General features: G+C 48.5%; 1 protein-coding gene across 6 annotated transcripts; it reads left to right on the top strand.

Annotated features, from left to right (window-relative positions):
* Positions 1-746: 746 nt before the first annotated feature.
* On the top strand, positions 747-25,643 carry ILF3 (interleukin enhancer binding factor 3). 6 transcript variants are annotated; one of them, XM_077121819.1, is made up of 21 exons: positions 747-765; positions 10,538-10,635; positions 10,980-11,209; positions 11,343-11,520; positions 13,412-13,559; positions 14,904-14,995; positions 15,382-15,477; positions 16,155-16,266; positions 16,688-16,785; positions 17,355-17,466; positions 17,571-17,681; positions 18,032-18,231; positions 18,660-18,827; positions 19,164-19,289; positions 19,423-19,599; positions 19,699-19,852; positions 19,960-20,013; positions 22,033-22,055; positions 23,439-23,804; positions 24,666-24,794; positions 25,385-25,627. In XM_077121819.1, the coding sequence occupies exons 2-21, from the start codon at positions 10,633-10,635 to the stop codon at positions 25,502-25,504; spliced, it is 2,697 nt and encodes an 898-aa protein (XP_076977934.1). In that variant the 5' UTR covers positions 747-765; positions 10,538-10,632; the 3' UTR covers positions 25,505-25,627. The 6 variants fall into 6 exon arrangements, with proteins under 6 accessions (XP_076977934.1, XP_076977932.1, XP_076977935.1 ...); XM_077121817.1 differs by having other exon boundaries at positions 19,152-19,289; XM_077121820.1 differs by lacking the exon at positions 22,033-22,055 and having other exon boundaries at positions 25,385-25,643.
* Positions 25,644-25,913: the final 270 nt, after the last annotated feature.

Here is a 25,913-nt window from a genome sequence, read left to right as displayed (position 1 = left end):
TCGCACATGCACGCGACTCACTTGCGGGTCTTGCGGAGCGGAAGAAAGAAGCCCCGAAGAGCCCTCTCCGTGAGCCAGTGGAACTCCGAAACTGAGATCCCGCCACTAACGAACACTCCCACTCAGCCTCTCACAGTTGTTTCCGCCAACGTACTCATGGCGTAAGATGGCGGCCGCGCAGGCGTGCAAACTCGCTTCCGCAGAGAGGCTCCCCCCCCTTAGCCCTGCACCACGTGGTAATAGCGGCTTAAAAAAAAAAAAAAACCGCCATTGAAAGAAGAGCGGCGACCTGGTCCCATGACGTAGATCCACCAATAGGGCACACGAAAGGCGCAACAGTTCCCGTCACATGGGCAACAAGCCCTGGGATTTCGCCACTGTCACATGATCGAGCGAAACCTTCGAGAGGGGAGCGGAAGGCATCGCCCCCACGTGATCACTCACGCAGCACTCGAGCCCCCATCACGTGACCATGGCTCGCCTCCTTACCTGCCTTTGCCCCTCCCTCACGCCGCGGCCTGCCCTGCGTCGAGCGGCAACGCGGCGGCGAGGGGGCGGGGCTCCGACCAGTCACGTGTGCTCGCACCTCCTCGGCGCGCGCGTCCGCTCGCCCGCTCGCCCCCGGCCCGGCTCCTCCTCCTCCTCTCGCCATTGCAGTTGGACCCAGCAGCCCGGCGCGCACCGCGTGGCTTTTGGGGGGAGACCCCGGCGGGCTGTGGCAGGAGGGCGGTGGCGGCTGCGGTCGGGGTAGGGGACGCAGACGAGGTAAGCGCCAAGGTGGCGGCGGCGGGGCCCGCTCCCGCCTCTGCCCCTCCCCCGCCCGCCCTCCTTCTCAGCGCGGGCCCGGCCGGGAGGTCGCGGTGACAAGGCCGGAGGCGCCCCGAGACCCCCGGCTCCGCCCGGGTCTCTCACTCCGGCAGCCTGGCCCATGCCTCCCTTGCCAGCCTTGCTCCCGCGCTCGGCCGTTACTCTCCCCCATTGTGCCGAGGAAACAAAATGGCGGCGGCGGCGAGGGCCCGGTGCCGGGCTTTGTCTGTTGCGGCTCCCGGCGCGCACGCGCGCACGTGCTGGGCGCACACACCCCCTTCGGGCCGCTAGCATCCCGGCCGGCACCGCGGGCCACCCCCCTCTTCGCCCCCTCCTCCTCTTTGTCCCCTTCCCGCCCCGGGTTCCGGGGGGAGGGGGTTGTCCCAGGTTCCCGAAGCGGGAAACGTCGTCTCCTTTGTCCTTTGTGCGCACGAGGGGGCGGACCCCCTTCCTGGAACCCCCAGCCCCGCGCTGGCTCCAGAGAAGGCCTTGGTGCGTTCGTGGGGTTTCCAAATCTCTGGTTAGTTCATCCTTCCCTAGATCAGGACCCAAACTTGGGAGAGTTTCCGCTTTCCCTTTCTTGGGTTCAGGTATATCATTGATGGTGAGTTTTCTCCAGATTGCTTAGGATTTATTTACTTTCTCCCCCAAACCGGTGATCTGGTGAGAGATGTGGGATGCTCGTCGTTAAGTGATTAAGAGTCTATTCTGGTTAATCTTCCGTCTAGATGGAGTGTTTGGGAGGGGAGGGTCAGCATGGTTACTCCCAGTTTACTGTCCAAACTTGGGGAGGCCAAGTCATCTCTTCTCAGTGTTTCCGAAATTGGTAGTTGCTTGGGATCCTGCTTAGGGAGATGACAGATGGGCACGGAAGCATCAGTTTCGTTGATAAACTCCCATTTCCTCCACTGAGGGATTTCAGTGATTTTTGAGTCTCTCTGATTGCTTAGGCGTTCGCTGTCTTTAAAATGAGTGGTCTGATGGCATTTTTGGGGCCAGCGGGGAAAATGCTAGGTGCCGCCTGATGAAGTTAGGATTAAAGTTAGGTCTTTAAACTGTCCTTGTTCAGGTATTTGCGTTTGGGAATCTTCAGGGATTGCTCTGGGTGCTGCTACTGTATTTTGCGTGTGATCTCTTGGGATGTAGCTACAGCAACTCAGACTATGAATGAAGTGTGGGAACCAAAGCCTCATTCACAGCTGGAAAAGAGAAAAGAAGTCCCCAGGGGACTGGCAGGTGTTACTGTCCCTTCCCTGTCTTCCTGGGGTTCTTGTTCCTGAGCTGCCTCTTGGCCTGGTGGGTAAACAACTGGTCCCTGGGGTTGTCTGGAGTACTTTCTCATTCATTTTGGAGTCTGAGCGCATGTTGGCCTTGCCGACTCTGGGCACTGATTGAGCAGAGACTCCTTCACTTTCTGGCACTTGGACCAGCCTGGAAATCATCTTTGTGGAACAGAGAAGTGCCTAGTTGTTGGCAGTTTTTGTTTTAACTGATGGAACTCATGTAATGCCTGAAGGCAAAAATTGCTTTGCCTCCTAATGTGCTTAGCGTTTTGGAGACTCATATTCCTGAGAGTGAGGAATCCCAGGCTGTTTCTTGTTTTGTTTTGTTTTTAATTCACCCATCAGAATACCATGTTGGCAAAGGGAGGCTGCTAATATTTTGATCTTAGGAATGCTGTGCTCCTTTTCATGCTCTTCTGGTGACGGCTTCCAGGTAGGGACAGACAGCCAGTGATGAGGAAAGAGTTTTCTCTGTCAGCCTCTTTCCCCTCTTGGGTTAAATTTAGGCATCCTTTTGTCTTCTAGGGTTTTGCCAGATTTGGGAGCTGAGATTCTTTTTACTTCTGAAAAAGACTTTGGAAGTTTTGTTTGGACTCGAACAGATCCCGGTTATCTACCTTTTTCAGCCTCCCCAGTTTGTTTGAGTTCACCTTTCACCACCTCAGAAGAGTGATTCCTTTCCTGAAGAAGACAAAGTTTATGCCTCTTTGGCCTCTACATCCGCCATGTTTTGTTAGCCAAATTAACGTAGTTCTGGAAGGTGTGTAAACGTCATCTAGTATGAACACATATGGTTCCATAAAGTGAGACACCTTATTTGAAACACGCTTTAATTGAACTCTCTGTTCCTTTAATATCACAAGTATCATCTTCTTTAATATGAGGTCTCTATTTCGGATGCTATTTTTCTTCTTCACAAGCCCCTAGGAGAGAAAGATTTGATTTCTCTTTCCCATGGAAAGATTTGTAATTAGAGACAGATAATGGTTTGGCTGGCACCTACCTACAGTGAGGTAGTGAAGGAGGTTGGTGCCCTGCTGAAGCATTTGGCAGTTCTGTGCGAAACAATTCGGTTTACTCTGCTTTATTGTTTAGGATAAGCCAATATTTCTTCTCTGTGATGCTGGTAGCATTACAGAAAAAGACAGTGAAAAAAGAGTGAGTAGATGTTAGGGAGCCTCATCAGTGTACTGATTTTTTTAAATTGTCTCTTAGGGTTTATGTGATTTGTTAAATCCCTGGGAGATTTTTCCAAGATATCCCTTAACAGGTGATCCCATTATAAATAGTTGGAATTCATACAGAATTGTAATGTGTTATTTTCAGATGTCTTGTTCATATGTCTGAATTTGAGTCTGAAAGAGATGTCCAGTTGAAGTGTAATTCTCACCTCATATTAAATATTCACAAAGTGGAGAAATTGAGAATATAGCTGCTAGTTTTAAATTAAAGTGAGTTTACTCTGTAAGAGCTATTTTCTTGGGGGCCGTGTATGACCATCAAAGATTATTTAGTCACAAAGTTGAAATGTCCATCCTTTTATTAGAGAGTAAATTTGCTCCAAGTTTTTTTGGGGGGCGGGGGGGGGGGGGTGTGGTCCAGAAATCGAACCTGGATCTCCCGCATGAAAGGCGGGCATTTAACCATTGACCTACCCATGCACCCTCCAACTCCACGTGTTTTTTACATCTTAGTGTGAAGTATTTGCTTGGCCGTTTGAGGTCCATGATAATTTCTTTAAAGGTTCCGGTCAGTTGCCCTTGTTGACATCATTAAGATTGTGGTTCAAACTCGAGGTAAGGTCTTATTTGGGTATTAGTTTTCCCGGCCACTTGCTTTCCTACTGTTTCTCTTGGGATCACTTTCTCTTATCTGAGTGTGTTTTTCATTATGAAACGCTGCAAGTTAGGTTTACTTCCCAACACATTCAGGTTTTTTGCAGTTTAATGTCTTGTTATGGATTCGTAATTCCCCCCAAAAAATCTAAATGTGAGCAACATGGAAATACCAGCCAAGCCCCATGGCTCATAATGGCACTTGATAAATACTAGTTGAGTGGGTGGCTTGTGCAGAATCCTTCTAAGAGGAAGTATAAATGGCCTGTAGATATGGCAGGTCTGGGGGGCTGCCTGGTGAGTGAGCGCACTGTGACCTTGGCCTCACTGAGTGGGCATGGAAGTGGACAGGAGGGGAGAGATTGTGAAGTAAATTGATTTTGGTGAAATTGCTCAAGTTTTATTTTTAAAACCCAGGGCTTTGACTATGGAAAGCAGTTTAGCAGTTTTCTTCTAAAACTAATCAGTCAGTTGCCATAGGACCCAGCAGTTTCACTCTTGAGCGTGTATCCCAAAGAAATGAAACTTGATGCTCACACAAAAGCTTGCACGGGGATGTTCATAGCAGCTTTATTCATAAAAGGCAAGAACTGGAAACGCCCCAGGTGTCCTGAATGAAGGCTTAAACAAGCCATGATAACCACAGAATACTACTTAGCAATCAGAAGGAGCAAACTCTTGATCCTCGAGGTGATTTGTGTGGAACTTGAATCAGTTAATGCTGAATGAAACTAGCTAATCTGAAAATGTTACACACTGTACAATTCCATTTATATGTAACATTCTTGGAATGGCAAGATTATTGAAGTGGTGACTGGATTAGTGGTTGCTCGGGAAGGTTAAATAAGAGGTGAGGTGTGATCCAGGCTGCATTCTGGGTTTCTCGCCTTTTATCGATGTTAGTTACGTCGCACTCTTGTTTTGCAAGATGTTACATATGGGGAACTGGGTCAAGGACATATGGATTTATCTGCATTATTTCTGCATGTGTGCCTACAATTATCTCAAAAAGTTTAATTTAGAAAAAGGCACCCTTTCATACTAAAATAATTCATGTGTCTGCATGTTAATATTTAGTGTCCTTTGAGAGGTACCTTTTTTTTTAACTAGTAAACAACACCTTTGGGAGAAATAAACTCAAAATTAAATTGCACACTTAATTTTAAAAAAAAGGAAAGAAAAGAAAAGAAAAATCCAAGGCTTCACCTGACCACGTGGAAAGATCTCCTAAACTTGCATCCCCATCCTCTCACTGCCTGAAGATCTTTTTGGAAAGAATCGTCGATACTTCTCAGTTCCAGATAGGTTAAACATTGTTCTGGGATTTGATGTCCACTCATAGGCAGATTTATATATATATATTTATTTATTTATTTATTTATTGAGATATCTTCAAACATATAATTGATCAGAGTATGCAATCACTGGCTCACAGCATCTTCACACAGTTGTGTATTCATCACCATGAGCATTTTTAGAACATTTGCATCACTCCAGAGAAAGAAATAAAAAAGAAAAAAACTCATACATCCCATACCCTTTACCCATCTTTCTCATTGACCGCTAGTTCTGTCAGTCTATCCAATTTTTTTTTACTCCTTATAACCCCCCCCCCCCACTATTTTTTTACTCATCTGTCCACACCCTGAGTATAAGGAGCATCAGACACAAGGTTTTCACAACCACATGGTTACACTATAAAAGCTGTATAGTTACACATTTGTCTCCAAGAATCAAGGCTACTGAACAAAATTCAATTGACAGTATGTCCCTCCAGCCATGCCAGTATGCCATAAACTAAAAAGGAATAACTGTGTGGTGCATAAGAATAACCTTCAGGATAACCTCTCGACTCTGTTTGGAATCTCTCAGCCACTGAAACTTATTTTGTCTCATTTCACTCTTCCCTCTTTTTTGGTCAAGAAGGCTTTCTCATTTCCATGGTGCTGGGTCCCGGCTCATTCCAGCAGTCCTCACAGGCAGATTTTAAAGCATTTCTTCTAGTGGTTCATCCAAGAGCAGTTAAGATCATCATTCTCTTTGCTATATTGCATTTATAGTTTTGTTGTTTAGAAAACATCTTCCCACATTCCCAGCAGTCATACTAACTACCTGCAGCTCTTAGGTGTAGGTGATATTTTCATCTTCAGTTTTGACTCTGAAGGTCAGAATGATCTGTCTGAGGCCCTGCAGCTAGCTGCCAGGTTGGGGAGGCCAGGCTCAGACCCTCGGTTTCCGTCTTCAAGACCTGAGGGCCCTGCACCATACCAGTTGGTCCCAGAGTCCTGGGTGTCACAGAGCAAGTGGGAATTCCAGAATCATTTTGGGTAGCAACTTGAGTTTGCCAGTTGTTTATTTTGTCAAGTAAAAATTTTTTTTTTAAGTTGATTACTATAGTTGGTTCTTTAGAAGAAAGGATCAAAAATATAGGAAGAAAATGGACAGGATCAATTGAAGATATTTGTGAAAACCTTTATTCCCAGTTTTATTATCTCCTCATGACAGAAGTTGTAAAATACTGTTTAACATTGTTGCAGACAGAACAGGATTTTTGTATTTTGTAGAGTGCATTTGGTAACCAGATTTTAAAATTGGCATTTTCTGGCTAGATTGCTTTGTAAATATTATTTTCAGTATGTCTTGACGATGTGAATCTGTAAAAATTTAAGGAGTCACTAAAAGATCAGTCCATGTGCATCGTTTCACTTCACAACCCAGGACAGGTCAGGAAACCAAGGTCAGGGGTTGGATCAGTGTAATTCTCAAACCGAATGGGGTCTTTCTGAGATGAGAATTTGCTTCAGAACCATTCCTTGGAGTCTGTGGGGCTGCGGTGGGACTCCATGCACTACCCTAGAGGTGCTTGCCAAGTGGGCCTGCCACCTGCTTGGGTGAGAGTGCTTCCCAGCATCTCCTCCCCTCCCATCTCCATACCTGTTAGGGGTCGGGCACCCCACCTGTTCGTTCATCCTGCAGACATGCGGCGAGCCAGACCTGCTGTCTTGAGTGTCTTGTCTTTTCCAGCAGTACGTGCTGTGAACCTCGTGTTGTAATTAGTGAGCAGTCAGAAAGATGGTCATCGCATTACAAGCATAATGTTTGTGGTTTAAACTTTTTAACTTGGAATGCTGTGGGTGGGCTGGTTTCAGAAACAAAAAAAAAAATTGAAACTTGATCCCTGTGTGTTAGAAAATCCCAAAGCACACAGAGTCATATTTTAAAATCCTTGTATTTCAGTTTCCACTCACACCTTCCTTCAGTTTCTTTCCAGAGAGGCTGCAGGCTTTGTTTTTGCCCAAGTTTGAGTCTTCAGTGTGGTTACTGTACCAAATAAGTATCGTTGTTGACTTCTGGAGTTTTTTAACTTTATGTTGAATCAATTATAGGTATGTTTTTGCAACATTTTATTATGAAAACTTTCCAACACAAAGAAAAAGTAACAGCTTTACACTGAACGTCTGTATACACACCCAGGCGTCTGCCATTGAGATGTGTATACTTGTGTTTCATGTCTGCCCATCCATCTGTTGTCTGTTTATCTGTCAGTTCACTGTTTTTCGGATGCATTTCAAAATAAACTGCAGGCTTCCCTCAAAATTGTAACTAGAGTTTGGTGTTTACAGTTCTTGTTTTCTTTAGATGTAATACACATATCTTGAGTACACCATTTGGTGAGTTTTGACCACTGTACACTCCCCACCCCTATCAAGATCCACTCCTGTCATTACCACTAAGGGACCATCACCTGATCCCTTCCCAGGTGACCCCTGCCAACATCTTCCAAAGGCAGCCACTATTCTGATTGTTTTCCCCTCACTGAGTTGTTTTGCCTGTTATAGAATTTCTTGTAGGTGGAATTCTTTTTTTTTTTTTTTTTTTAAAGTTTAACTTGTTACACTTTGGAACATATCAAATAAACTAGGTTATATTGGAAATCATTTATCTGTCCAAAATAAGAGGCTCACTTATCAGACACTTCAGAGGGCCAGAGGTAAGAACACTGCAGCCCTGCATCCCATTTACCATGGGACCCTTGGGCAGGGCTCTTAACTGACAGCCTGCAGCTTCTGGGACCCCTATTTTGCTGATGACTCCCTGAATCTGACTCCTTCCTAAGCCTAAGGTTCGTCCATCTCAGTGGTTCTGTTAAATGTGCAAGAATAACCTGGAAGACTTGTTGAACAACTGCAGAGCTCAAGCCCAACTCCAAAAATTAGTATTTCTATCCTTTTCCATTAGTCTGTTTGATACGCAGATGTCCCAAATGCAGCAGTGGACAGCCTCAAGCCTGCTGCTGTGTTCTTTGGACAGTCCTGCTGATCTCTTTGAGCACTTGCTCGCTTTCTGATGCTGTACTGGCTTACCTGCACATTTCCTGTTTCAGGTGTGGAGTCCATTTTTTCTCCAAACAACTCCTTTAAGTAGGTTTTTAGACCGTCTTAATCCTAGAAAAACTTTTATAAAAAGGTCTTTGCCAGCTGCAACCTTGGTTTAATCTAGTGGGAAGGAATTTAAGATGAACAGGTTGTTATATGTACTTTAGAGTTCATACCACCATGTTGGACTTAGAGGGGAAAGAGTTTCTCCTTCAGGATGCACCAGACAGTCAAGTTCCTGGGAATGGGGACTTGTCTGTCTCATCTGTCACTGTCCCCAGCATCTAGCCGAGTGCCTGGTGCATAGGAGTGACAAGCTAAATACTTGTTGAATAAATAAGTACAGTTTTAAACATCAACCATCCTTACCAGATGGATGCGATTTCAGCATAGATAAGGCCAAGACTGGTGGCTTTATTACCTGTGTATATATAACTCCTCACTGTTCAGCACAGAGTGATTTCCTGGGCTGTGTCAGGAAGCAAGTTGTGATTTCTGCTGATCTGGTTCTTGTTAATTTAAAATTGTGTTTCCAGAACTTTGGTTTGATTTTTAGATTATCTACCACGGTTTGTAAAAGTTTGCTTAAGTTTTCTGTGCGTTAAAAAAAAACAAAAACAGCAAAACGCTTAATAGGGATGAATCCTAGTATATCCATCACCCAACTTCAACAGCTACCAGCATTCCGTAGTTTTCCTTTATCTTCCCCCTCACCACTCCCTACTTCACCTTTGCTATTTTAGAGCAAACACCAGGCATGTAATTTCAGCCATAAATGTTTAAATAGGCGTATAGTAGATGGAGATGTCCTTTTTAAACAGAACTGTGATGTCACTCACTCTTACCTGAAGGAATGGTGTCATTCCTTACTACAAGATGCCCTTTAGCACACGTGTCATTCCATTGTTAGCCCTCTCAGCTGGGCGGTCCAGATCCTGGGGGTGCTGTTTTTGAGGTTCTGAAATTTGTGCTACTTGCATTACGTAGGTTGACTCGTTTGTCGACCCTGGTGCTTCTGCAAAAATAGAGGGGCCATTCCCGTGTTGCAGATGTAGAAGGAAGCTCCAAGAAAACTTATAACGTGCCACATGGCTAGTGGCTGGGCAAATAGGGTGTCAACAGAGCGTCTCCGCAGATGCTCCACCATGGTGGAGACTGATGGGCTCACCAAGAGCCTCTTCTCACTGAGCAGCTGGGACTGCTCTTTCCTGCTTTCCACCCTTTGTTCCCTCATCGCTCCTCTATTACTGTGGGGATTTTTTACCTCACTGCTACCTCCTCTTTGGCTCTGCTGGGGCACTGCCTACGAGTAGACCCTTATGCTTTTAAGTTCAGTTTGGCAGCCTTTAAATTTGCCATTAGAATGGCAAGGTGGACCTGAAGCATTTGGGAAATTCATGTTTTGGCCAGTCAGGTCAGTTTATCCTTGATGCATTTGTCTTTCCAGGCTTAAGCAGGCTGCCCTGGCTCTTAAGAAAGTTGAGGTTCAAGGGGCTTGTTGGTATATGGAGTAGTAGGACTCTGTCATATGCTGTGCTCACTTTTGTGGCTGCTGTTTACCCATTTGAAAGGTTTTAGTATGGACCAGACTGTCTCCTGATTTTTCAGAAGGTTCTTATCTTCCCATTTTACAGGAACCTCCTTGGGCCCTCTGTCTCCTGCCTTCATGCCATCTCTTCTTTACCTCCTTTCAGGAGCCGGCAATCTTTCCCTCCCTTTTCCTTCTCCAGACACTCAAGATTTTGATGAACAGACTACATCAATTTTTGAAGGCTTGTTAATATCTTTTATATATGTATATATCTGTAAACATCTTACTCTAATATGTAAAAATGATGAAATAATAATAGAAAAGAAAGAAACCATCTGGGTAGGATCCTGCTGTCAGACCTGGCTTCCAGAAATTAGATGTTTTCATTGTAGGGAAACTTTGTAGCTAGTTGTCTAAGTGCCTTGGCAGGGCAGTGAGTACCTGGACATAAAGGCATGTCCTGCTGTGTTATGGGGCACCTTCATGTTACAAACTAATGTCAGTCAGACTGCTGAGTATCTGGCTGCTAAAACTAATCAGTCTGGGGCAGGCCACGGTGGCTCAGCAGGCAAGAATGCTTGCCTGCCATGCCAGAGGACCCAGGTTCGATTCCCGGTGCTTGGCCATGTTAAAAAAACAAACAAACAAAAAAAACCTAATCAGTCTGTGAGATATTTGCACTAACAGGATTTTCTGATCTTATAGATAGTTGAAGTGTTGATAACATCAAGGAAATCTGTTACAATTTGAAAAGATAAGCAAACATTTGATTTCCAGACACTACAGAAAAAGAAGTAAAAATGGTAAGAATATATATATTTTTAATCACAGCTGTTATGTTTTCATTCATGCACTGAGATGCTTGTATCATTTAATTACTGTTTTTCGTTAGAGTTTTTACACTGTAAAATAATGCATGTTGTTAAAATCCAAATAGTGAAGAAGTGTATAGTCAGTCCCTCATTCCCCTTGCTGTCCAAAGAGAACAGCTTTTAAGTTTGTCTGACTTCTCAGATGTCCCATTGTATTCTTATAGTTTCATGTTTACATGAAAGGTATAGCCTCATTCTGACTTGTGCAGTCTAAGATAAAAAACATATTGCTTGGTCTCTTTCAGTCTTTTTTAACATGGTTTTTGCATTTCCAGCGTCCAATGCGAATTTTTGTGAATGATGACCGCCATGTGATGGCAAAACATTCTTCTGTTTATCCAACCCAAGAGGAGCTGGAGGCTGTCCAGAACATGGTGTCCCACACGGAGCGGGCTCTGAAAGCTGTGTCAGACTGGATAGACGAGCAGGAAAAAGGCACTGGCGAGCACGCCGAGTCCGAGAACATGGATGTACCCCCGGAGGATGAGACCAAAGAAGGTGCCGGGTAGGTTGGGTTTTTTCCCTCCTCTTTCTAGTGAGATAAGCTAGATATCCCTTTTTCTAAGGGCTTTTCCTGGGGCCCAGGGTTCTGGCCATACTGCATCCCTCATTGTGCCATGCATTGGTCTGCCCCTCAGGGAACAGAAGACGGAGCACATGACCAGAACCTTGCGGGGAGTGATGCGTGTTGGCCTCGTGGCAAAGGGCCTTCTGCTCAAGGGGGACTTGGATCTGGAGCTGGTACTGTTATGTAAAGAGAAACCCACAACTGCCCTCCTGGACAAGGTGGCTGACAACTTGGCCATCCAGCTCGCTGTGAGTGACCACCTCCAACAAGTGGGGTGGGGCTGTAGGCAGGGACGCAGGCAGAGGACTAGGCACCCAACCTGTAGCATACACCAGGCTCCAAACTCTCCTTGCACCTGTGGTGCTCATGTCTCCTCATTACGTAGTGGACAGGGTGCCACAGAGCCACCAAGAGTTATGATGAGTGGCTGGCTGCACCTACACCCGAACTTGTTGCCAGCAGAGAGCAACCCAGGGGCTCTTGTATGCCAGACTGTCTGACAGTGAGTTTCTGGCATTAATTTCACATCCAAACTCCATTCTTCCCAGATCCAAACTAACCTAGACATGAACGAGAATCTTTAAAAATCAACTTCTTTTCTCATTACAAAAGTGTTGCATCATAATGGCCTCTGACATTTATTGAGTATTTACTATGCCAGGCCCTAGGCTGTAGGTGCTCTTGACATGGATTGTTTCATCTTTGTAACAACCCCAGTAGTGGGACTTACATCATCTAGATGTCATGGGTGACATCAGACACCGGAAGCCCCGGGTGAGGCTGAAGATTCAGAGCTTGCACGCCGTCCTGCTGTGTGCTGCTCCCTAGCACACGATGCCCTTCAGTTTGGCTGCAGAAGAAGCAAATAAGTGCCCATAAGTCTCACCCCTTAGAAAACCACTGTTAATTTCCATGTGTATTCTTTACATATTTAAGTATGGATCCTGTTGCATGCCACAGACAATGTATGGCCCACTACAAAGGTCGCAATTGAAATAGGGCACTAATGCAGTGCAGAAGATATTTTTGAGGAGATAAAATTTAAGGTGAAATCTTAATTTTTTATTTAGGCACTTCTAAATCATCATTTACTATAAAAATTTATTAATTGAAAAAAATAAAGTTAAGTATAAACGTAAAGGGAGGACAACTTTTGCCAAGAGTCACTCCTTATGATTTTTTTTAATCAGTTTCGATCAGTGGTTCTTAACTGGGGCAGTTTTGCCCCTCAGCGAACATTTGACAATGTCTCTGGAGGCATTTTTGGTTGTCTCCTCTAGGAAGTACTGTTAGCCTCCAGAGGGGGAGGCCAGGGATGCCACTGAAAGTTCTACAGCGCACAGGCAGCCCCCGCCACAGAGGAGGAGCTGCCCAGGATGTTAAGGAAACATAAATTTAGGTTTTTAAAAATGCGTTTGTTTCCCATCCTTCCCACATGTGATACTGTTTCCTTTAACAACAGCAACAAAAAAGCCTGAATTTTCCTTTGGCTTATCATGTAAACTGGTATAAAGAAGAAAAAAAATCAGTCTGTGGGGAACATCCTTAACTTACACATTTGCAGCAGATGCATACTTTTATGTGCATTTTATACATACTTTTATGTGCTTTTATGATGGGAGCTGTTTCACGGCTCACTGTTTTCATTCTGCATTCTGATTGCTGCTATGCTGGTGTGGAAATACCACGGGTCGGATGCTGCGCCCGTAGAGGACACCATGCTGTCTGTGTATAATGTCCAGTGCAGTCTGCCCACAGCCTTGTGTGGGGCATGTCATCAAGCCCACTTTATAGATCACAAGCTTCCATCTTAGATGATTTGTGCAGAGTTATACAACTGTTAAGAGACAAAATGGATTTAAACCTGATCTCCTCCCACATCCTAAAGTTTTGCCCATCATTGTACTATATAGCTTCCATGCGCCACTTCTTTCTGTGTGTAGTTAGTTACCCCCCATCTCTGGGATACCCAGAAAGTGGCCAGAGACCTGTTCAGCAAGAGGGAAATGCCTAACAGCCTAGCTGAAGGCACTTCCTGTCACCTCATACCCCAAGAAGTTGGCCTGTCTGCTGTAGTAACCAGGGAATTTGAATAGGACTATGGATTGGGTTCTTGAAAATTGCCATTTCTGTTTTTAGGCTGTTACAGAAGACAAGTATGAAATACTCCAATCTGTCGATGATGCTGCAATTGTGATAAAAAACACAAAAGAACCTCCATTGTCCCTGACCATCCACCTGACATCCCCTGTTGTCAGAGAAGAAATGGAGAAAGTATTAGCTGGAGGTAGGGAGACTGAGAAGGGCCAGCAGCCCTTAGGAAACTTGGTGTCTCCTCACTTTTCAAATGTGCTATTCAGTTTTAGACGGTTTTGATTAGAGGATATCGGTGTAGATTTGGCTTACTCTGAGATCCCATCTCCCGTTTGGTTTGAGTTACTGGGAGTTTGACAAAACAGTTGCACTAAAAGTGAGTAGCACTTTTCACAGGGGAACTGCACCATTTTAGTTGCTTTAATTCTTTGAATGTTATCCTAAGGTTTGAACTTGTTTTTCTGTTGAGCCATTCTCTGGCTTTGGAAAAATGTGCCCCTGGTATTTTATGGTTTTCAAATTGTTGAAGACAATCAGGTGGTTTCTGCATGAACGTCACGTTGGAGTCGTGCAAATGGCTTGTGTTGCAGCAAAACTGAGGGTGTCTTCGTTTGTCTTCTTCCACTGGCTGCTTTTATCAGCTGAAAGTTAAAGAGCTGATGCAGAGTTTTGGATAGAGTTCTAAACAGTTGGGCAGTTTTTCAAACTAAATCTTTGAACCTGAGAGATGGGTAATGCTTTCACAATTCAAAATCCACCCGGGCCCCTCATCTGTCTTTTCTGTGTGGATGTTTTTTATCACAAAACTCACCCTATAAAGTAAAGATAACAGGCCTCATCCAAACCCCTGATGTACACATGGCAGAAAAGACAAACCCTTCGGTTCTGCTGCAGCACAGGCTGACTGATCCCCCGGTTACTCTTATGTTGATTGCCTTTGGTTCTGATCTTTGACTCCGATGACCAGAGCCCTCCTAGTCAATCAATTCAGGGACGCTGGACCTTTGACCAACAGGACTCTCTCTGTCAAGGGCTGGGGGCTAGGGCAGCCAAGCCTCGTGGGTGGAAGTGGTCCCTGGCTGCAGATGCCTTTAGGGTATGGCTGTGGTAGAAGCAGAGAGGGAGTTCATTTCTGCTCCCCACACACCCCCAACTTTTTTTTTTCCCCCATTGAAGTTTTAAGCTGAGTTAATTTATGGGGAGACCGTGGGGAGGAAGCAAGGTGACAGTCTATCAGAAAATAGGATTCGCCTATCTGTCCCCTTCCCCCATGGGATTATTCCTATTAGAGTAACTTCCCTCTTTTGTTTTTGTTCTGTTTTGTTTTTTCTCTTTTTTGGAGGGAGCCTCCACTTTTTATGATTTCCTCTCAGGAAAGAGTCACATGTGCTCTAGCTGCTCCTTCCCTGCTCAAGGGTGGAGATGACCTCTCCTGAGAGCCTGAGCTGCCCTTTTAGGACACTGCCACATCCCTTTCCACCTGACAGAAACCCCTTGGTCAAACTGTGCCTTGTCTTCTTATTCCATCCATGAATAGAAACGCTATCAGTCAACGATCCCCCGGACGTTCTGGACAGGCAGAAATGCCTTGCTGCCTTGGCGTCCCTCCGACACGCCAAGTGGTTCCAGGTTTGCATTTTGTTCTTCTATTTGTCTTTCAGTAGAGAATTCCTAAGTTTTAACTTGGCTAACTTTGACCATAAAGTGTCTTTAACATTGATGAGAGCTGTGCTGAGCTTAGCACCTGCGGCTGTGCAGGTGCTAAAGGAATGCACGTAAACCAATTTGCTGTCCCCAAAGGGGGCTCGTAACCAAGGAGGTGGGCTGCTGCTGCTTTGTGTTAAGAGTAATGTTATTCTTGTACCTACAGGGATGCGACTGCAAACCACATGCTTGATGGTTGTAGACACGTACCGTTTACCCTTGACAAAGCAGCATCGCGAGACTTGTGTTTCATGTTTGCCTTGTGTTCAGGGAAGTTCCTTAGTCTAAAGAGCCTGTGCTTTGTTGTTTAGGCCAGAGCCAATGGGCTGAAGTCCTGTGTCATTGTCATCCGGGTTCTGAGAGACCTGTGCACCCGCGTGCCCACCTGGGGTCCTCTCCGAGGATGGGTAAGGATACCTTCTAGGTATGGCCTCCAGGGCCATGTGCACACACAGAGGTCTCACCCTAGATCCCCTCCCGTCGTACCCCAGGAAACCTGTGGGAACGGGATGAGTGGGTCCTTTGATATTTAGTAGATATGTCCTTATCAGAGCTGCTGGTGAGCAGCTCCCCTGTGCCACTCCTTGGAGGGTGGTAAGAGCAAAACAAGGACCATGACTTGAGGCTGCAGCTCAGTCGAGAGAGGGATGGAGGCTGGCCTGGCAGCACCTTTCAATGTGACATGATCCACTCTAGAAAGAAGTGGCTGTAGATGCTCTTGGGCAGGGGCCAGCAATCTGGCTCACGGACCACTTCTGGCCAGCTGCCTGAGTTTTTTAATAACAGCCTACAGTTTAAGTGTATAGTTTTTATATTTTACACTGGTCACATGTTGAATGCCAGCACCTCTGCAACATCTTCAGCTGGCCTTTAGGCCCAAGAGGCCTAAACTAGTTAACCTCTGGCCCTTGAAGATAAGCTGGCTGAGCCTTGCTCTAGCTGTTCTGCCTTTGGCTTGGCCCTTGTCCTTCACCAGAACTTGTGGACCTGGATGGCTGTGACCTTCCCCACCCCCAGTGAGAGCTCCCTGTGGTGGTTGGTGCTCTCTCGCCAGTGGTGGCTGACTGCCTCTCTTGCCTTTCAGCCACTTGAGCTTCTCTGTGAAAAATCCATTGGCACGGCCAACAGGCCCATGGGGGCGGGCGAAGCCCTCCGAAGAGTGCTGGAGTGCCTGGCGTCCGGGATCGTGATGCCAGGTGGGGCCTTCTGCTCTGCCAGGTGCAGGGAGAGGACAGGGACAGCAGCCCCGAGGCCAGTGCCCCGTGGGCCCCTGACTGGGTTAGGGCCGCAGCAGCCCCATGTCCCCTAGGCCGAAGCATGTGACTACCCTCTTGCACCATCATATCCAGCCCTGTGCCAGGTCCGCAGCTGTGATTCAGAGGGCGGATCCAGGGGCAGGGGTGACCCACTCCCACGTGAATTTCGTGCTCTGAGACACAAGTGCATTATTTCTCTCAAGGGCTGGACGCTGAGTGGGTCACCTAGCTCGGCGTGTTTTCCAGAGCTGGGTGTGGATGGGGCGTGGGGGGTAACGCACCCGATTCCCTCAGCCAGCACAACTCTTCAGAGACGCTCAAAGATAATCCTCTGCATATCTTCCTTGTTTCCTGCCTTCAGATGGTTCTGGCATTTATGACCCTTGTGAAAAAGAAGCCACTGATGCTATTGGGCATCTAGACAGACAGCAACGGGAAGATATCACACAGAGTGCTCAGGTATAGTCATCGCCATTGCAAACGTGAGCCCTTACCCAGTCTGTAATCATTGCTGGCTTCCAGTTCCGTTACTGGGTATTCTCAGGGTAGCACTGGACTTTAGGCTCAGGTCCGGGACTGAAGGCAAAGGGAGCGTGTCTGGTACAGGGCGCCCCAATCTGGGCTGCTTCTTTCCCCTGGCGCCATGCGTGGTTGCTGTCTGTCCCCTCAGTCTGCTCGAGTGTGGTTTTCAGACACCGAGTTCAGCGGGGAGATGTTTGCTGTTGGACAGCTCCGGGGCTCCTTCCCCCGCAGGTCCACCACGTGGCTCCGTGTGGCAACCAGTCCCCAGGTTGGGGTCTCCTGTATTCCTCCTGAGGGGGGTGGTCACAGGCTGGCCTTCCACCACAGCAAGGCTGGGCTCTAGCAGTCAGGCACTCCTCTGGCTGTTGGGGAACCCCTTGCTGTTGTAGGGGAGACCATTAGCAATACCCTCAGCCCCCACCCCTTCCAGAAGGCACTAGTGAGCACACAGCACCTTGGCGATGAGCACAGGGCAGCTGAGTTAGACACCTCTTCCCCTTCTCCAGCATGCACTGCGACTTGCTGCTTTTGGCCAGCTCCATAAAGTCCTGGGGATGGACCCTCTGCCTTCTAAGATGCCCAAGAAACCAAAGAACGAGAACCCAGTGGACTACACGGGTAAGTATGCACAGGCTCCTGGGGGTTGGGTGCCAGCTCCCAATTCCAGATTCTCAGTCACCTAGCAGACCTGATCACTCAGTTGCTTCTGTCCTGTCTTTCAGTCCAAATCCCCCCTAGTACTACCTATGCCATCACGCCCATGAAACGCCCAATGGAGGAAGATGGTGAGGAAAAATCTCCCAGCAAAAAGAAGAAGAAGATCCAGAAGAAAGGTGCGAGCTTTTGAGTGGTGCACTTTAGTGTCCCGTCTGGCTCTGATTATAAGGTTCACCTTAGAGTGGGGAGACAGTCACGTCTGCTTTTGTTTTACTTTTCTTGGACATGATATAAGTCCTTTTTTAAAATGTGAAATAATGGTAGTTGGGACAGAACCCAAGTAGGGATGTCCTTTAGCTGGTGACCACAGACTGCCTGGGAGAGATGCAGTGCATGTCTTGATGAGTGTGGCCAGATAATTGTCGCTTGGCAGGAAGCCTTTGGCAGTGACCCCACCCAATTTACACTTGACCAAGTTTTCTCTGTGGTATGCTTATCTAAAGCAATCTTGGTGTTTACTTTTTAGAGGAGAAGGCAGAGCCTCCCCAAGCTATGAATGCTCTGATGAGATTGAACCAGCTGAAACCAGGCCTGCAGTATAAGCTGGTTTCCCAGACCGGGCCGGTCCACGCCCCTATCTTCACGATGTCTGTGGAGGTAGATGGGAGCTCATTCGAGGCCTCTGGACCCTCGAAAAAGACCGCCAAGCTGCATGTGGCCGTCAAGGTGAGTAGCCTGTTGTCACCATCTGTTCGTCTCCATCCTCTGAACAGCAAAGCCACGTTCTTCATCTTGGGAGCCCATGGTTAGGCCTCATGTGGGGCAGCATGAGTTTTAGGGAGGGCTCGCGAACACTGAAGTGGTTAGAAGTATTTGCTGTATCTCTGTGGCCAGAAGTCCTTCATTGTTGAAGGTAAAAAGCAGAGGTTCCATGAACATGGTTCTGTATTCGAATCGCCTGGGGAGTTAAGAGAAAAACCTTCCAGGTTACTGGTCTCCACCCCAGAAACTACTGCTTCAGGATACCCCAGGGCAGGCTTGTGGGGGTGCAGCGCCTGCCAGACTCGCGGAAAGCCTGAGTGAATGACTGTTGGCCCTGACATGGTGCAGAGCCCTCCCTCATTGGGGTTCTGGGGGTCTTGTCTCCTCTGCAGGTGTTACAGGACATGGGCCTGCCTACGGGAGCCGAAGGCCGGGAATCGAGCAAGGGGGAGGACTCGGCCGAGGAGACGGAGGCAAAACCAGCAGTGGTGGCCCCTCCCCCTGTGGTGGAAACCGTGTCAACCCCCAGTGCTGCCTTCTCCTCAGACACCACTGCCGAGGTGAGCACGTGGTGGGTGCTGGGAGCAACCATCAAAGGACTGAGCAGGCATCCCTATGTCCTGGGGACCAAGGCAGTACTGGTCCAGGGTGGCCCATGGTGAAGAACGTGCTGCTTCCCAGAGGTGGGGTGCTGGATGCAGGTGGGAGCGTAGCATTGCTTTGAGACCCCACTAAGGAGTTGACAGAATCTTTGGCCCAGGAGAGCAGGGTAAATGGAGTGGAGGGCTCAGCCTTAAAACAGGAGAGTGGCTGCTGCTCCTCCGGCTTGTGGCTAGGAAGCCTGTAGCTAAGTTGGTTGGTTTGCTTTTTTTGTTTCCCCTGAGAACGTAAAACAGCAGGGGCCGATCCTAACCAAGCATGGCAAGAACCCAGTTATGGAACTAAATGAAAAGAGACGCGGCCTTAAGTATGAGCTCATCTCGGAGACAGGGGGCAGCCATGACAAGCGCTTCGTCATGGAGGTGAGCCAACGGGAGTACACCCCTGAGCTGCCACAGGGCTGGGTGGCTGTGGGGCCTGGGTGTCTGGAGAGATGGTTTTGGGATTTTGGGTCTCCACGCCCTTGCCTGCCTCACGTACATCCATTCTTTTCAGGTGGAGGTGGATGGGCAGAAGTTCCAAGGGGCCGGTTCCAATAAAAAGGTGGCAAAGGCATATGCTGCCCTTGCTGCACTAGAAAAGCTTTTCCCTGACGCCCCTCTTGCCCTTGAAGCTAATAAAAAGAAGAGAGCCCCCGTACCCGTCCGCGGTGGACCTAAATTTGCTGCTAAGGTAAGTGATTGTATTGAAGCTTAGCCTGAATTCACCCAGGGATGTGAGTTGTGCCGTTAAGGTGATTTAAGGTGACTTGACTTTTTCTCTCTCTTGCAGCCTCACAACCCTGGGTTTGGAATGGGAGGCCCCATGCACAATGAAGTGCCTCCGCCCCCAAACCTCCGTGGGCGGGGAAGAGGAGGGAACCTCCGTGGCCGAGGGAGAGGCAGAGGATTTGGTGGCACCAACCATGGAGGCTACATGAACGCCGGTGAGGGCCTTGTCCTGCGCGGTCCATCCCTATGTGTCCAGCCTGCAGGCGGGGCTGTGCAGACTCGCCTCCACCACCCCTGGTCACTTTGTTCTCTTCTCTTCTAGGTGCTGGGTACGGGAGCTATGGCTATGGAGGCAACTCGGCAACAGCGGGCTACAGTAAGTGCATTTCTCTCTCTCTCGAACTTGGGAAGAAGCTGCAGCTTAGCTCCTGGGCTGGAGTTAGGGAAGGGTCACCCAGCAGCAGCCTCCCTGAGACTTAGGAGTGGCACCCACCTTTTTTTTTTGGCGATTAGTTTAACTGTCCTTGAGCCCCACTCTGCGGAAGTGTAATTTATTCTTTAAATTTGCGTGACTTAAAAGTCAAAATTTTAAATTTCTCTGCTTGAAGCCATGTGAAGCACCAGCCTGTGACTAAGCTCTTCCTGCCAGTGCACAGTTCTTGTCTTGAGAAGGAGCCTTCATGGGGGGTGTGACAAGAGCAGAGAAATCTAAAACATGAATTTCAAATGTGGCGCTCTGTGCCATTTTTCAAAAGAATTCTAATTTTCTTTCTCTGCTCTGTCTCCCCCTTTTGTAGGTGACTTTTTCACAGACTGCTACGGCTATCATGATTTTGGGTCTTCCTAGAGCATCTAAAAGTATTGCACACAAAATCAACTTTTTACTCCAATTTTCTCGAACTCCAAAACCCAAAGTGTCCGTGCTGTGTCCCTGTGCTTCACTGGGTTTCTCTACCGTGGCTTTTCACCGCAGCTTGTCTGAAACTCTTAGCCTGCAGAATTTAAGACAATGGCAGTTTTTATCGTGATTTGCCTTTGAACTTGGTCACAATAAGTGGAAAACAATTTTCAGAAAATGTCTTTTTGTGCAGAATTGCACAGAATTCTAGAGCCAGCGTTGTCCAGCATCAAGGCAAAAGCCCACCTGTGCTTTTTATGGAAAGCATTACTTTATTTAAGAGACAGATAATGAAGCATTTTAATCTACCTTTGTCTTAATTTACAGCAGGTTTTGTATGAATTTTTAACCTTTTAACAATTCCCAAATCCGGTTGATGCCTTTGACAGTAATGGAAACTGTCTCACCACATCTGAATCCAGAGCAAGCTTTTTTTTTTTTTTTTTTTTTAAATAAGCATGTGAAACATTGAGAATGTTTGGGGAATTGTAAATTGTGCTAAGTTAGCTTCTCCGGCCTTTTGTAAACGCTCTGGTGGGTTATTGTCTGGGGATGTGACATTTTGTGGCTGGTTTATAGTATAGAGTGAACTTGAACTCTCAGAGGTATCAAAACTGTGCTTCCATTATTAGTGCCAGGTACAGACAGGCTCTAAGAAGTAGGCAACGGGAAATTTTGCAAGTCTGAGTCACAGCTGCAAGTGCATGGGATTCTGTTGTTTTTTTTGTTTTTGTTTTGTTTTGTTTTTTAAGTGGGACTTTAAAATCCAATCAAGCAGAAAGAGTCCAGCCTGTGTCTGGACCCTCCAGTAGAGAGGTGGTCTTAGCAGGGGCCGTGCCGTTGGGCACCCATCTGTGTCTGACACCACACAGCCTGGAAGCTTCCACCCTCTGATTTTGGGGGCAGACCCGTGATAATGGCATCTCGGCTATGTGCAGAGAGCCCACAGAGGTGGCATTCAGCTCTTTACTGAGCCCATTTCTGGGGAGGCCTTGTCGGAAGTGTTGGCCTTGTTGGCTTTGGGCTCTGGTCAGCAGTTCTTACTGCAACACAGCCCACCTCTGCGTTGACTTGCAAGATTTTGCGTTTATTCAGGCAAAGACTGGTCAAAACAATTACTAAATAATTTGTTCCCAGAGATTTGAAACATTCAGTGAAACTTTTTAAAACTTTTATTGCATGATGTATTTTTTTTTAGAAAGTTATTGTTTGAGAATAATGTCTTTTTATACCAGGAAATAGTTATCCTGAATGACGTTGAAAACTTCCCCTTCCCTTTATTTTTTTTTAATCAATACATGTTAACATAACAAGCCCTTGATACTTGGTGTCTTCATTCGTGTGGTCAGGAGGGGCGAGGTGGAGCCGCGTGCTCGCCCATGGTGCTCAGTGTAGGACACTGGCGAAGCTGGGGGCGGAGGGTCTGGGTGGGCCTGGCAAGGACATGTCTTCCTCCCAGTCTCCTCGCTGAGCCTGTGCATGTTTGCTTTCTTGCAGTGGGAGACACGTCCTCCTCTTTGGTGCTTTGGCTTTGTCATGGGGGGTGGAGGGTGGAGGACACCTGCCCAAAGAAAAGAAAGTGAAGCCTGCAGATCCAAATTCTTATTCAAAGGCTTGAGACATACTAGCGTGGGATACACAACTCCAGTGAGTGGAGGGCTTGTGAGGACTCAGATGAACAATCCCTCACCCCAAAAGGCACGGGTCACTTGGTGCAAAGTGTGGGAAGGAAAGATGGGCTATGTGGGAACTGCCCTTTCCCTGGTGAGCAAGGCAGACCAGGTGCCAGCACTACCCACCATCACTGGCCAGCCAAGGTGACTGTGGGCTCAAGCCTTCCTGGTCTGGGGAACCTGAACCCTGGTCACTAGCTGGCTGTGTGGAGAGCCACCCACATTCCCTGTTCTCCCCTTTTTCCAGCCTCGCTTGCCCACCAAGCCTTCCCATACTGACTGCTAGCAGGAGGGGGCTCTGTTGTAAGCCTGTGATTGACGTGTTGCTTTAACTGACCCACAGCCCCGTTGGCCACTCTGAGGTCCTGGCAGGGCCACTGTGCTGACCAGTAGGTTTCATGGGCTTTTCTGTGCCAGTCTCCACTTCAGAGCCTGAGAAAGGGGTGGCCTTGCTGCTCACTCGTCAGTCCTGCTGTGCTTGGTCCTGCCTGTACCCAGCAGCTGTGCTGGGAACAAGGAGGGGCTTCTGGGCAGCTGCCAAGGCCAGAGTTTTGAGACCCTGCTGTGGATACTCTCACACCTCAGTTTCCCTTTCCCCGGGAGGTTTGGAATCCTCCTTGGAATCATATCAGGAAGATACTACAAATGATTTGACTGATTCACAATTCATTCTACCAAGAAACAGATGAGACCATTTGGTCTTCTAAGATGGTTTTTAAGGAGCCTCATTAAAGAGCGTCTCCTGTAGTCACCCTGGCCCATGACTGAGCCTTTTCCCAGCACAGTATAGGATGAGAAGGGTGGCTGGCTGCTTCTCTGGGCTTTGCTTTTCCTGTCACCGTTGGGGACATCCGGGTAGCATCAGCTAGTCGTGAATGTCATCAGCGCTCGGAGCCCATCTCATTGTAATGTTGACATCCCCTGCAAATGCTGCTGGCAGCAGGCTGCTTGGCAGAGATCCATTGTTGTCATCAGCTGACGGGTGAGTGGAGCTGAAGGCTGGGCCAACCCCAACCAGGCTGCTTTAAGGAACGGAGCCACGGCCCTCTCCTTCCTCTTTCCCTCTGCCTCTGGCAGCCACCTGTGGATGGAGCAAGTGGGGCTTTGGGCTCACCTGGCCTGGGCAGGTGCTCGTGGGTCAGCCTTCAGGGCCTACAGCAGTGCTCTCCCTCTCCTTCCCTGACTTTTGCCTTCCTGGCCCCACACCTGACCTGCTGCCTTCCTGTTTAGGTCAATTCTATAGCAACGGAGGGCATTCTGGGAATGCTGGTGGCGGCGGTGGAGGTGGCGGCGGGGGCTCATCTGGCTACGGCTCCTACTACCAGGGCGACAGCTACAACTCACCGGTACCCCCAAAGCATGCTGGGAAGAAGCCACCGCATGGAAGCCAGCAGAAGCCTTCGTACGGCTCCGGCTACCAGTCCCACCAAGGACAGCAGCAGTCCTATAACCAGAGCCAGTACAGCAACTATGGCCCCCCCCAGGGCAAACAGAAAGGCTATAACCATGGACAAGGCAACTACTCCTCCTACTCCAATTCCTACAGCTCACCTGGAGGTGGGGGCGGATCAGACTACAACTACGAGAGCAAATTCAGTGAGTTGGCTTCCAGCGGCTCTGAGCAGTTCTCAGCCTGGTGGGGTCGGGCAGCACAGCTTCTGGAATGGCGGATGCGCACCTTCACCAGCCCAGACCTCCGCTTTGGGCCTGAGAGGACAGGATAGGTGGTGCTGGCTGCAGAGGTTGTTAGGAAGACGCAGGGGGTGAATTCTTTCTGAAGGCAGGCGTATCTAAGCCCTGATCTGAGCCTTTAGAGGCCATGGGTAGAGGTGGGGGCACAAGGTGGCAGGGGGTGGGGGTGGGGTTCCAGGGCCAGATAATGCCAAGGGGGGACCGCCTGAGCTGGGCTCTGGAGAGTATTGCATCCAGACCCTAGAAGAGCTTGGATTCTTTCCTCAGTGAATGGGGCATGTTGTACTGGCCTAGAGCCCCCAGCCCTATCCTCCTCATGCACACACACTGGCTACGGCTGTGCTGGTCATCTGGCTGGGTAGAAGAGGGAGGTGGCATTGATTCTTCACAGGGGAGTGGTGTTAGCAGCAATGCTGCCATGTGCTTGGGGATGGTTGGGTAACCATCGGTCTTAGGCTGGCCAAGCTGTTTCTGAGCTGCTGGGAAGTTTGGTTGGAGGAGCAGGTGTGGCAGCAGGAGAGACCCCGGTTTCAAAATTGGGTGAACAGCCCGCACCTGGGGTGAGGTGACCCTGCAGGGCTTCAACTGCCCCCTATACTGCCTTGTGGGGCTAACTCTTGCTGAACAGTCAGGAAAGGGATATCTACAAAGGTCTGGGGTCTCGGCCAAAGACCTGCCGAGTCCAGAGTGCATCTGAGGCCCCTTGACTTCATAGCCATGTGTCCTTGCCAAGGCCCCTTAACCACACTATCTTCTCTCCCCCAGACTACAGTGGTAGTGGAGGCCGAAGCGGCGGGAGCAGCTACGGCTCAGGCGGGTCGTCCTACAACCCAGGGTCACATGGGGGCTACGGCGGAGGTTCTGGGGGCGGCTCTTCCTACCAAGGCAAACAAGGTGGGCCTGGAGCCACAGGCGGCTTGGCACAAGGGGCTGACCCTCTGGTCGGTGGGGGCCCTGGGTGTGCAGGCAGCAGAGCAGTGAGTTGCAGGGGCATCTTACGTGGCATTGCGTGGGGTTCCAGTCAGGCGTGGTAATCCTGGGCACATGGGGTGCATAGCTCCCACAAACAGGGCTCTGGGACTCAGATTAGACCCCCAGCTTCCCAGGCTTCTCTGGGGGAGCCCAAAATGAAGATTTCCTCCCATAGTGGCCTTCCTCTTAAACAGGGGCAGCAACATTGACAGAGGATCCCATGAGAGCCATACAGCCTGCTCCATCTGTGCCCCGCGGCCAGGCAGCCTCTCATCCCAGCTCCTGCTGCAGATGAGTCTGTGGCTTGGCAAGTTGCCAGCCCCCACAGCAGGGCCACCATGGGCCCACCTTTGGGGTGACAGGAAAAGCAGCCCTAGCGATGTAGGAAAGGCACTTAGCAGAGTGAGGTGTGAAAGTGCAGGGCTCCCTTCTTACCTCTTGGCCATGGCGCTCCCTGGCATCCTGACGGGCCTGGCTGCCTGCCCCCTCTAACCCCCACCTCTCTCCTCCAGGAGGCTACTCGTCACAGTCCAACTACAACTCCCCTGGGTCCGGACAGAATTACAGCGGCCCTCCCAGCTCCTACCAGTCCTCACAGGGCGGCTACGGCAGAAATGCAGACCACAGCATGAACTACCAGTACAGATAAGCCCCACCGCGGGGTGAAGCTTGGTACCTTCTGCACTTGCACCCATCGGAAGAGGCAGTTTTATGCATCACAGTTAACATGTCATCTGGGCCCTCCAGGCCCTCTCGTCCCTGTCCCCACCCCGGTTCCACGTTGCCGTGTTGTGAGGTGCAGCTGGTCAGGCCATGACCCGTCCTGTGACCCATATTTAGCCGTGTTTGGGACTCCGTGTCTTCAGTGGTTTGTTAGTTGCCATTACAACTTTGTCCGAGTAGTTTTTTGAGTTCCTGCAGTTAAGTATCCCTCTGTCTATTTACAATTGGTGTTCGTGTTAACTCAGTTTGTCTTTAAATAGTTACAGAAGGGATACGTCATCTGTTAATGCTTTTGTGAAGTGAGTTAAACGAGCTTTC

This window comes from Tamandua tetradactyla, chromosome 11 (genome assembly GCF_023851605.1).
Source record: "Tamandua tetradactyla isolate mTamTet1 chromosome 11, mTamTet1.pri, whole genome shotgun sequence".
In the NCBI taxonomy this organism is placed as follows: domain Eukaryota; kingdom Metazoa; phylum Chordata; class Mammalia; order Pilosa; family Myrmecophagidae; genus Tamandua; species Tamandua tetradactyla.
Note: the sequence above shows the minus strand (reverse complement) of the source record. Positions and strands in the feature narration are given on the sequence as shown.